The sequence below is a fragment of the Setaria viridis genome, chromosome 6, assembly GCF_005286985.2.
Source record: "Setaria viridis chromosome 6, Setaria_viridis_v4.0, whole genome shotgun sequence".
Lineage (NCBI taxonomy): Eukaryota > Viridiplantae > Streptophyta > Magnoliopsida > Poales > Poaceae > Setaria > Setaria viridis.
Genome location: NC_048268.2, coordinates 31,936,942 through 31,949,080, shown reverse-complemented (window position 1 = coordinate 31,949,080; position 12,139 = coordinate 31,936,942). Strand labels below are relative to the sequence as shown.

The following is a 12,139-nucleotide window of genomic DNA, read 5'->3' as shown; positions in this document are numbered from 1 at the left end:
AAGTTGCGGTGAATATCATTGTTTGAATGGGTGATTTTTTTGGTGATTTATCTTATTTCTTTTGATGAAATCATGTTGCAATGTTCATGTCATGATGGCAAATATGGCATATGTGTATGATGATATTGCAGTATGGCCTGGAACTGAAAGAGTGAGCTGGGTGAAGGGACCCAGTGGCAGGTCATAGTGCCCATACATGCCAACCAACTCCAATTCCATGTCGCCGGCACAGCTTACACTGGATCTGATCCCCAGCAGCAAGACCCGGATAGAGATCATGAAAAAGGCAATTTGCATGGACCATGGGAAGTTGATTTTGTATATACTAACATCTCTACCACAAAAAAGATAGAATCGGTATTTCTTGTTCGAAAAACAAAGAACAGTACAAACACGTTACACGTAATTAACATTCCTGTTCTTTAGAAACAAACAACTTGTTCCACGTCATCATCAATTTGTATTTTTTTTTTAGAACGTGCAATGCATATGTATCAATGTACTATCATTAAGACCCACTGTCAGATCAGGCCATACATTCCACCGGCAAGCATAGCTCATAGCGTTATACTAGCTACTAGCATTATTCACATCAATTCAAATTCAAAGATGGAGGTGTGGACGTAACAAATCTCATATATTCTAATGGTTTGATCTTATGCTCCATATTTAGAAATAAGCATTGGCATAGTAACCTCCCAAATCTTTGGTCATTAAGCTCGGATCAAAGAAAGGAAATGCTCAAAGCCAGGAAGCTGCTCAGTGCTAAAAGAAAAGGAAAAAAAATGTTGAAAAGGGGACCTCACGTGCGCTCCTTCCGGTGATCACGTGACAGCCCATCCTTTAGTTCTCCCGGCAGCGGCAAAGGCAACTCGTCAACTCCGCCTCCCTAATTCCGCGCCAATCTTTAACCCCCACCCCTCCGATAAACCCCGAAGAAATTAACTATTTCTTATAAGATCCCTGAAGAACTTTGCAACTCCAAATAGCCCCTTTCGTGGAGCAGCCCTTCGCTGTAAACTTTCCAATTAGGACTCTAAAAGAATCTGGCCTTGAAGTTGAAGCCCCTGCCCGCCCCCGCCTCCACCTCCCCCGGCCGGAGAAGACCCTGATGCCGCTGCGGCCGGAGGCCTGAGGTTGGAAATGGGCGGGGTGACTTCATCGGTGGCCTCCAAGATGGCGTTCTTCCCTCCCAACCCGCCGTCTTACGGCGTGGTCGACGAGGAGGAACCGCCGCCGCCGGCGCGTGCCGCTCAGGGGACGAATGCCACGGCGGCGGAGGAGGATGCGTGCAAGGTGGCAACGAGGAGGGTGGCGATGACGGGCGTGCGGTGGAGCGTGGGCGTGGAGGCGAGGCGGGTGCGGACGCGGCGGGGCTCGGAGATCATCGCCATGTACGTGCGTCACCCCGGGGCCAGCCTCACCGTGCTCTTCTCCCATGGCAACGCCGCCGACCTCGGCAATATGTACGGGATCTTCGTCGAGCTTAGCGCACGCCTCCACGTCAACCTCATGGGGTAAGTACTTGAACTCTTGAGGTGCTTGTGTGATCGACGACTGATTTCTCGGGTAATTTTGACTCGGTTGGGCGTGCTCCACTCCACGCCTTGGGTAACTGCTTTAGTTACTGGATGATGATCCTGTGAAAAGAAACGATTTTTGGGGAATTAATTTTCTTATGAGAAACTGATCGGAACATATTTTTCGAGAAGGCCACAATCTGATCGGATCATCGTTTGATCCTTCAGAGTGGGCTTCCTTGATTGATTACATAAAAAATTGTTTTTCTTTTGTTTGGCTCTGTCGTTTTCTGTGTTGTTGATGGTTTTTTGTTTGACTCGTGAAGTGAATATGATGGATATAGTGATCATACGGTCCTCCGTACTGTTATTGAGTGGGGGTGAAGTGCTGCTACTGCGATTTGCATTGATGGTTTTCATTAGCTTTGTATTTCTAAATGGGGTTTTATTTCTGTTGTTAAAGTTGTATCATGTGCAATTGATGCTCCTGATTCTTTTAAGGAATTCAGTTTTTCGCATGATTTATGGGATCAGGGGAGAGCATGAGCGTGGTACTTGGCTAAGATTTAGTTTGCCATTGATACTTGGCTGTGTAAATTTTGTGTTGCTGCTGCTGTTGCAGAGACTGAGAGTGGTAATTTCATTTACCATTTTACAATGAATTTGTCAAACTTGAACCTGAAAAATATTTCATTCTTTTTTATTTTTAATGTCCATTCAAGATTAAGCTGTTAATGACGCTTTTCTGGTCTAGTTATCCATTTTTTTTTCCTGGAAGTGGCATGCTCAAAGGTTTCAATATGATTTTGTGGTTGTTTCCCACTGCGTACTGTAGACAGAAAACTAATCATTGGCTTCAGTTTACAAGATAGCGCATTACAGTTTACTTGACATGATTGCTTGTATTGCTTGATTAGCCTACAAGGTCTGCACTGTCTGTCTGTCTGTCTGTCTGAAGCTGGATTATAAACTTGTTTATGTGGGCCACTGTCACTCACGTCAACAGTATTTTGATCTTTTATGGGATTTGCTTTCATACACGTTTCCTGCTCAAGCAGTATATTTCTTCGAGTATGCTGCATCATATTTAATAATTTACTTGCTATTTGAGCTAACTATTTGGCTACACAATGACACTCAAGTTCACAGTAAAACAACCCCTCTGTATGTCCTACATGTTACCCGGCATTAAATCTTTCGCTCAATCCAAGGATCAAATTAAGTCAGGACCAGGTTTGTAGCAACAAAACCCAGACAAATGAACCGTTAATTAGATGGATGAACCACGCAATGGCGCAGAACACGTTAGGGTGCCCATTCCAGCAGATACTGTTAGGTGAAAGTAGGCAAATATAGTTTTTTGGTATTTATGTTATTCAGAAAAAAAATGCTTACACAATTTTTAGCTCTATTTACGAAAACTTACCTTCATGGTTGAATCTTGCACTAGGAGTTTTATTCTTTAACATGACTGTAACATGCAAAGTAGAAATACTCCAAAAGAAGGCCACACATATATACCTTTCTATTCTCTCCATTTGTTTTCGAGGAACACATTTGTATTCTCTCCTTAGTACAAAATGCGTAATACCCTATTAAGTACAATTAAGAGGACAAGAGGAATTTTCACACTAGGGTGGGGATGGGTGCAGACTGCAGGAATGTGAAGAAAAGGAGGGAACAATGACATGGTCCAGGGGTTTTGTTTGTGCAGAAAAGTGAGACAGTGAGTGATGGGTTATGGGTAGGAGCAGTTGACAGAAGAAGGCTAGATTGATTAAAAAGAAAATATTGTTGAAACAATTTTTGTTTTAAGATGGTTAAAGATAAAATGTCAAAGTGAGTTTGAAAGGGCATGTCATATACTGAAACGGCTGCCATTACTCGTATCAAACCAATAGCAATTCTCAGCGCTATTTTTCCTAGTAAATAGATTCCTCTTATTGGCACACAGTACCATCAAAAGTTCATGAGATACTATATTTTGGTAACCCATCCTGCATGAGCTGAAATCAGCATATTGCACTTGATAATTGATTTGAAACGCATGAAACTTCCATTTTTTTATATATATCGTAATTGACTGGAGCGCCAAACTTAAGAAGCTGCCTGCCCTCAATAAGTCAATAACCATTTAAACTCGGCTCTTATGTAAGACAAAGTCAAAGAGAACTGTTGTGCAACCTGCATCAACTATTTATAGTATTCTGTTGGAGTAGGATCACAAAACTTATTGTCAATTTCATTTCCATGGGCCACAACTTAGGGTAGACTGTTGCTTGTATGAAGATGCAGAACAGACCTTCATTTTTGTTCTGTTGCTATTTTTTTACTAGTGTATTAGGGTTACTGTGTGAATAGTTTTATGATATGGACATTTTCATCGACGTGAAGACATCGATCATGCTAGCTTCTTTCTTCATGCTGGTTAAGCCACTTAAATAACTACAATATGCTGCAAGTCTAAGTCCCTGAAGCCTTAGCAAGTTCTGTGATCATGCTATTCTCGATAATTGAAGTTGCTTGTCTTAAAAGAATTTCATCATACTTCACAGGTATGATTACTCTGGTTATGGACAGTCATCAGGCAAGGTAATTTTATCTCTATCATTTTTTAAACTAATGCTCATACCACATCATATTCAGTAGAGGACCAACTCACAATATTATTAGACGCCATGAAATTTATTCGTGCTCGAGGGAGTTTGATTCGGGGGATTATTGATCTTAGCTAGTTCGTTTTTTTAGTAGTTGCTTCTTTCTAGGAATAACAGTAATGACAAAATGTTTCTGGAAAATCCATCTTCAGCCAAGTGAAGCTAATACCTATGCTGACATAGAGGCTGCATACAAGTGCCTTGTGGACGTTTATGGGACTAGACAAGAAGACATTGTTCTGTATGGTCAGTCTGTTGGCAGTGGACCAACCCTCGATTTAGCTGTTCGTTTGGATCACATAAGAGCTGTTGTTTTGCACAGTGCAATACTGTCTGGCTTGCGTGTCATGTATTCTGTGAAGAAAACATACTGGTTTGACATATACAAGGTTTGCATCGCTGACTGAAGTATCTAAGATAAGTAATTCGCACACTGTATATGCTAACACTTATTTCCTTTTCAGAATATTGACAAAATTCCACATGTGAAATGCCCTGTTTTGGTAATCCATGTAAGTTCCTTGTATATATCCATGTGCTATGATTCTTGTAAATCCTAATAGCTTCAGATAACTAAACTGAGGTATTTTTTTTCCTTGTTTTCAGGGCACAAATGATGATGTCGTCGACTGGTCTCATGGGAAGCGGCTCTGGGAGCTGTGCCGGCAGAAGTATGAACCTCTGTGGATTGAGGGAGGTGACCATGGTAACTTGGAGAGATTCCCAGTGTACGCAAGACATTTGAAGAAGTTCCTATCGGCCATAAAAAAACTGCCAGCTGAAAAAGAATCTGCAGCTGAGAGTGAAAAATCACCAGCTGAGAACAAAACACTATCTGATGATGTAGCTATTTGCGAGGTTCCTTCCATGATCTCGCGAAGGTTGGAGCCATCGAGAAAGAGCGCGATTCATGAGCAGCCTATGCTGGGCACCGGACATGTGGACAAACGCAGGCGAAGCACAGGCCACAGAGAGAAGGCGAGATCCAGCACAGACAGGAAAGAAAGATCAAGGAGAAGTGTCGACTGCTTTGACAGGATTGATGAACACGAGCAATCAGAAAAGCCAAGGAAAAGCTTTGATAGGTTGGTTTTCTCTGCTTGTCTTGCACATTACAATTTCATTTCGTTGATCTGAAGAAGCATTCCCCCTACAAATTTGGACTTTTCCTTATAAATTGCATCAATTTCTTACTTCAAGAACATTAGCATTATATTGCCTATGATTTTTTTCCTTATGAATTTATGATAATGAAAAGGTGATAGAATTGTACCGAATTGAAGTTCACAGTAATCGTTTGCAGGATTGGAGAGAAGATTAGATCGATGGGTCTGTGCAACGTGGATTGCTTCAAAGAACCTTCTCACAGCACTGAGCCTTGTCCTTCCGAAAGAAAACAGCAGTGAGCCTCGCCGTGGTCACTGAGTGGATTTCTGGTTGCTGTCAGTATTCCCCCACCCCCCAGCTGCTTAGATACAGGTTTGTGTTGCTCCGTGTGATGGAAATCATAATATGTTCACGAACAGTAAAGAGAAATATAGCACGACCTTCTTAAGTTACCTTCTGATTCTTTGCCCCTATACGTTGGTTGAAACTTGTAAACACAGCGCTGTGATATGTACAGATGACTGTTCAGTCTGTTATCAGCAAGAAAGATTGCCTCGAACAAGATTAATGCAATATCTGCCTTCGGTTCAGTTGAATCAGTTTTAGCGTACGAATTGTTAGACAAAAGGAACTACTTTTCCATTGGTGGCTGAAGTAAAGGATCTGTTTGGTTGGTGTACTAGGATTGCCAATGTTCACCATATTTTTTTTTTTGCCAGACTTGACCAAGTCTAGTTAATCAAATTGTTCGAACCATTTCTTAGTCAGTGCCCCAGCTTATGGGTACAAGCCAGCAACCCAAACATCTACTAACGTGATGACCAAACTGAGGCCTCCTTTATATCCTACGTAAGATAGATAAACAACTTATCTTTAAAGCACGTATAGCTTATGTACAACAAATCTTTTAACATATGTTGACATTCGTCAACATTTTTTTAAAAAATCTGACTTAATTGTTATCAACATTTCTTGACATTGACTAACATTTTTTTATATATACTAGCATTTTTCTTTAACTTTTTTATATTCACAAATATTATTGCTCAACATTTTTTTACATGCACCAACCTTTTTTTGCACCTACCAATATTTTTTTTTGCACTCACCAACAATTTTTGCTCAGCATTTTTTTTACCTTCACCAACATTTTTACGTAAAAAATGTTAAAATAGTTCATCTAAAATGTTGAGATACTCCTCCGTCATGTAATATAAGGCATCAAAGTGTCCAAAAAAATTGTCCTAAATACAAGGCATTGTAGGCACATTTGGATAATTTCCATTTAATTCTTTCTATAATTAACAAGATCACTAAAAATAAGAGTCAACTGCTATTAACTCAGGTACATGCGTCTTTTACTACTCCCCTAAAATCTTAATCTTTAGGATGAAAGGAGTAGTTTGTTGAGCTGTTGTGGGTCCGTTACTAGGCTAGATGTTTAATTATCTAGAAGATGGATATGACTTATAACGGTAGCTGCAGGCTCTCCGACAATCGAATCCCTTTCGTTAATGGCCCAAGAAAGCCTATATCTTCTTATTTTGAAGAAAAGGCCTGTTGGGCCTTACAGAAACGACTTCGACTCATAAAGCCCAGCCCGCTATCCGAACTACACAGGCAGATGGGCTTGTTTGGAAGAAAAATGGAATCGACCCTTCGCCCTCGATCCACCGTCCAATTCATCATCGACCGTGCTGATGTGAGCTCGGGCTCCAGCCCTTCTAGATGCTTCCTCAGCGCCTCATCTCCTTCCTCCTCTTGAACCCGCCCGCCCCGCACAGCTTACAAAAACCCTAACCCCCCTTATCCTCTCCCTCTCCCTCTCTCTCTCTTCCCCCGAACATTGGCGCGCCAGCTCGTGGCACACGCGGTCCCTGACTCCCATGGCGCCGGCGCTGAGCGGGACCCTGGGCGCGTCGTCGGTGGCGGCGCTGCGGCCCTGCGCGGAGAGGAGGGCGCCGTCCGCCGCGAGCTCGGTCGCTCCGCGGGGGAGCGGGGCGGTGAGGTGCCCCAGAGGGGTCAGATGGGAGGCCGAGAGGAGCAGGGGGAGATTGGTCACGGTGAGGTGCGACGCGGCCGTCGTGGAGAAGCCCGCCGGGGAGGAGGCGGCCGAGGAGAAGTTCGAGTACCAGGCGGAGGTGAGACGTGGGCGCCGTGCATATCCGTAATTCATGTTGTTTCAGATGAAATTTGTCAGTTGGTATAGTTACAACTAGTTCTTTTAGGTGGATTAATGTGATAAAAGGTTATCTGACACGAGTTCGGCAGAAATGTTGCCAAATTTGTATGGGTGAGAGTAAGATTGAGTGTGTAGCTTTCATTTATGTGAACGCTGGCTACTGAAACACGTTCGTTTGTTTCTGCTTGTGTTTGTGTAGGTGAGCCGCTTAATGGACTTGATCGTCCACAGCCTGTACAGTCACAAGGAGGTATTTCTTCGGGAGCTTGTCAGGTTTGTAGCTATTCCTGGTTTGGACATAATTAGTTTATACAATTATCCATTTGATGACATGAACTAGTAATTTATGGATGCTATTTTATCTGGAGTTCTATACAGTAATGCCAGTGATGCATTGGATAAGTTGAGGTTTCTTGGCGTGACTGATTCTGCTTTACTTGCTGATGGTGGAGAGCTGGAAATAAGGATTAAGCCTGACCCTGATGCTGGAACAATTACTATCACGTAAGTTGCTGTTCTAAGGGATGTGCTTGGTCGTGTTCTCAAAAGACGCTATGATAGCACTGTTTGCTTATGATTATCGGTTACTACAGTGATACTGGTGTTGGGATGACCAAAGATGAGCTCAAGGACTGCCTTGGTACGATTGCTCAGAGTGGCACCTCAAAATTTTTGAAGGCCCTCAAGGTGCAGCGTCATTCCTTCCCTTTCCATTCTTGTACATCTGTGTGTGATTGTTTTGTTGCTAATGTGGGATTAATTTCTTCCTCAGGAGAACAAAGACCTTGGGGCTGACAATGGTCTAATTGGTCAGTTTGGTGTTGGGTTTTACTCGGCTTTTCTTGTAGCAGAGAAGGTATGAAGTATATCTTGATGGTGCCTTTTGTTATAATACTTTAAATGGAACACACTTTTTTTTTTTGACAATTTGCATGTGGGCTCAATGTGCTACCAATGCTAACATTTTGCCAATCACGGTGCAGGTTGTGGTGTCAACTAAGAGCCCAAAATCAGATAAACAGTATGTGTGGGAAGCTGTGGCGGACAGTAGCTCTTATGTCATCAAGGAAGAGACTGACCCTGAGAAGATGCTTACTCGTGGAACTCAGATTACTCTCTTTTTAAGGGTATGTTCCTGATATTGTCATGAAATAGCTAGATTTATATTTTCTTTTTTGGTAACAGAAATCTTACATTCTTGTTACTTTTGTAGCCTGATGACAAGTACGAGTTTGCTGACCCTTCAAGGATTCAAGGCTTAGTGAAGAACTACTCTCAGTTTGTATCATTCCCCATATACACGTGGCAGGAGAAATCAAGAACTGTTGAGGTGGGTCTTGATAGTGATTATTGCTGATTCCCTTGACTATGAAAGTCCTTTGGGGCTACTACCATATATTGCCTTTTTTATTAATTGCACTGATCTAATCTTCTTGATTGACAGGTTGAAGACGATGAAGAGCCAAAAGAAGGTGAAGAGGCAACAGAGGTTAGTTTTTCTGAATGGGCTGCTTGTGTTTTTCTAATGTTTCTAGTGACCTCACACCTTTTGCAACTAATTCAGCATGGTTTAACATACAGGGTGAGAAACAAAAGAAGAAGAAGACTATTACTGAGAAATACTGGGACTGGGAGCTGGCTAACGAAACAAAACCCATTTGGGTAAGTGTGCAGTTGATTGATCATCGCATACTTTTCTGGTACTTGTGGGCACTCTAGTCTCCACATTGACAAGTGTACAGGATTTAGTAATGGCCATTGAAGAAAAGGATACAGATTTTTGAATTCTATTCCCTCTGTGCAGATGAGAAGTCCAAAGGAAATTGAGAAAACTGAATACAATGAGTTCTATAAGAAGACATTCAATGAGTTCTTGGATCCTCTTGCCCACACTCACTTCACAACAGAGGTTTGTGATTTCATCAAACTCCACTCTATTAAGCACTTAATTCTCACATTGAGTACTGTCTAACCTGACCTTTTCTTTTTACAGGGTGAGGTGGAGTTCAGGAGTGTTCTGTATGTTCCAGGAATGGCACCCCTCAGTAATGAGGAGATAATGAACCCCAAGACCAAAAATATCCGGCTATACGTCAAAAGAGTCTTCATTTCTGATGACTTTGATGGTGAACTGGTACATTATCTAGCAACACTAACACTATTTTGGCATTAACTTTTAGTATTCATTAAGTAAGATGGGATAATAAATTACTGATTTCAATATGTATCTTGCAGTTTCCAAGATATTTGAGCTTTGTGAAAGGTGTTGTAGATTCAAATGACCTTCCCCTCAATGTTTCTCGTGAGATTCTTCAAGAAAGTCGAATTGTAAGTTGTGGGCAAAATGCCTATCAATTTCTTACTTCAAAATTGGAGACTCGGAAGATTCTTATTTACTAGAGAGTCCTTTTGTGTGCAAATATGTGGAGATAATCTTATTTTCTATTCAGGTAAGGATTATGCGCAAGCGACTTGTCAGGAAGACATTTGATATGATTGAAGAGCTTGCTGAAAAAGAAGATAAGGAGGTACAACTGAATCTTTATTTTACTACCAGTTATTCTGTTTACTTGATGTTAAAGCTCTTTAATTTGTGCTGTAGGACTACAAGAAGTTCTGGGAAAGCTTTGGCAAGTTTATCAAGCTTGGTTGCATTGAGGACACAGGAAATCACAAGCGCCTTGCTCCATTGCTGCGTTTCCACTCTTCTAAAAATGAGGGTGATACGATAAGCCTTGACCAATATGTAGAGAACATGCCTGAGAGTCAAAAGGCGATATACTACATTGCTACAGATAGTCTCCAGAGTGCAAAGACTGCTCCTTTCTTGGAAAAGCTGGTCCAGAAAGACATTGAAGTATGTACATGAATAGACATACGTGATTATGAGTAAGAGCTGTTTCTCTTCCATTGCTCTGACCCAGGATACTGGTATTTTGTTATTTAGGTTCTCTATCTTATTGAGCCAATAGATGAGGTTGCTATTCAGAACTTACAGACCTACAAAGAGAAGAAATTTGTGGATATCAGCAAAGAGGATCTGGAATTGGGTGAGGAAATGCTCAAGTTGGCTCAGACTGCTATTCACTATTTGTATATTTGCTTGACGTTAACTAATATATATCTGAACTTGTATTCGCAGGCGACGAAGAAGAAGAAAATAAAGAAACAAAGCAGGAATTCACACTCCTGTGTGACTGGGTAAAACAACAGCTTGGTGACAAGGTTGCGAAGGTCCAAATATCAAAGCGTCTAAGTTCATCGCCGTGCGTTCTTGTATCTGGCAAGTTTGGTTGGTCTGCCAACATGGAAAGGTAGGATTACTGTTCACTTGTGCAATTAGATCATTAGAAGAATCATGACCTGTTTCCTGATGTATGTTTCCCAAAACTAGGCTCATGAAGGCACAAACGCTTGGTGACACGTCAAGCTTGGAATTTATGAGGGGGAGGAGGATTTTTGAAATTAACCCTGACCACCCTATTATCAAGGATTTGAACGTAAGGATAATTATCTGTGACTCACCATTCAATAACAATTGATATGCTCGGTAACTAATATAAATGGGAAATATTTTTTGTTAGGCTGCTTGCAAAAATGAGCCTGAAAGCACAGAAGCTAAGAGGGCGGTCGAGCTGTTGTATGAGGCTGCTTTGATCTCCAGTGGATATACTGTAAGTACAATGAAAATACATCTCTTAATTCTAAGGTCATTGAAAAATCATTTACTGATATGTTTGAATATTTGTTCACTGGTGATGTCCAGCCTGAGAGCCCAGCAGAGTTGGGTGGCAAGATCTACGAGATGATGGCGATTGCCCTTGGTGGGCGATGGGGGAGGTCTGACACAGAGGAAGCTGAAGCAAGTAATGATGAGGCCAGCGCAGGGGCAGACGCATCTGAAGGCACTGTAACGGAGGTGATTGAGCCTTCAGAAGTAAGACCCGAGAGCGACCCGTGGAGGGATTAGTGAGTTATCTCTTGGGCATCCTTTGTTCAAGCTAGATATTTAGTTCTGACAGGGGGTGAAATCAATATTATGGGCTAGGACATTATTTGGTTACAAATCCTTTTATACGGGTTACTTCCATGGCAATTTTTGTAGGTGTAGACTTGCCAGCCACTTCCATTTTAATGTTGGATGGGGTAGTGGCCTTATCAATAAAGCATGAAGATCGAATGCATCAAAAAAGTTGAGATGTCCCTCTATAAGAAAAAGCTACTGCGCCACCCACATTGCATTTCTTTTCCTGTTTATATATTTTTACTGACATGTAGTCTTATCAAGATCAGATGTATTGTATTCTTGACTTTAGCAATGAGATGCAGTACTAATGATGAATGAAAGCCATTGCTAAGGCCGCTACGATGTGGTGATTGCCTGAGCCGTTTACACATCACGATAGAGTACTCCTTGTCTTTGCCTTCGTTATTGTACTGTACGGCAATTGGTTCATGTACTTGTCCGAGTGATCAACAGGGTAAAATGGTGATTGGAAAGCACGAGGTTAGAGCTATTGAAGTTTATATGATCCCTAATGTTGCATTAATGTCTTATTGTTACTATACCGTGAAGAAGTCAGGAACAGAAACGGAAGTAGGCAAGAGTAGCTCTAACAAAATGCTGCAGGCTGCAGAAACATTCATAAAACTTATGCCCATACTGTGGTAAA

The 12,139-nt window shown here is 41.6% G+C and overlaps 2 protein-coding genes across 2 annotated transcripts; both read left to right on the top strand.

Moving 5' to 3' along the window:
* The first annotated feature begins 876 nt into the window (after window positions 1-876).
* LOC117859829 (uncharacterized) lies at window positions 877-5,883 on the top strand. The gene is made up of 6 exons (XM_034743006.2): window positions 877-1,517; window positions 4,076-4,112; window positions 4,330-4,566; window positions 4,642-4,689; window positions 4,784-5,262; window positions 5,481-5,883. The coding sequence occupies exons 1-6, from the start codon at window positions 1,144-1,146 to the stop codon at window positions 5,581-5,583; spliced, it is 1,278 nt and encodes a 425-aa protein (XP_034598897.1). The 5' UTR covers window positions 877-1,143; the 3' UTR covers window positions 5,584-5,883.
* Window positions 5,884-7,084: 1,201 nt separating this feature from the next.
* On the top strand, window positions 7,085-11,863 carry LOC117860892 (heat shock protein 90-5, chloroplastic). Its single transcript, XM_034744313.2, has 19 exons — window positions 7,085-7,425; window positions 7,666-7,739; window positions 7,845-7,970; window positions 8,060-8,153; window positions 8,239-8,322; window positions 8,450-8,593; window positions 8,680-8,796; window positions 8,911-8,955; window positions 9,048-9,128; window positions 9,271-9,375; window positions 9,460-9,600; window positions 9,702-9,794; window positions 9,917-9,994; window positions 10,069-10,323; window positions 10,414-10,516; window positions 10,609-10,780; window positions 10,861-10,966; window positions 11,051-11,140; window positions 11,233-11,863. Exons 1-19 carry the CDS (start codon window positions 7,171-7,173, stop codon window positions 11,434-11,436), a joined length of 2,367 nt encoding a protein of 788 aa, XP_034600204.1. The 5' UTR covers window positions 7,085-7,170; the 3' UTR covers window positions 11,437-11,863.
* The last annotated feature ends 276 nt before the right edge of the window (window positions 11,864-12,139 follow it).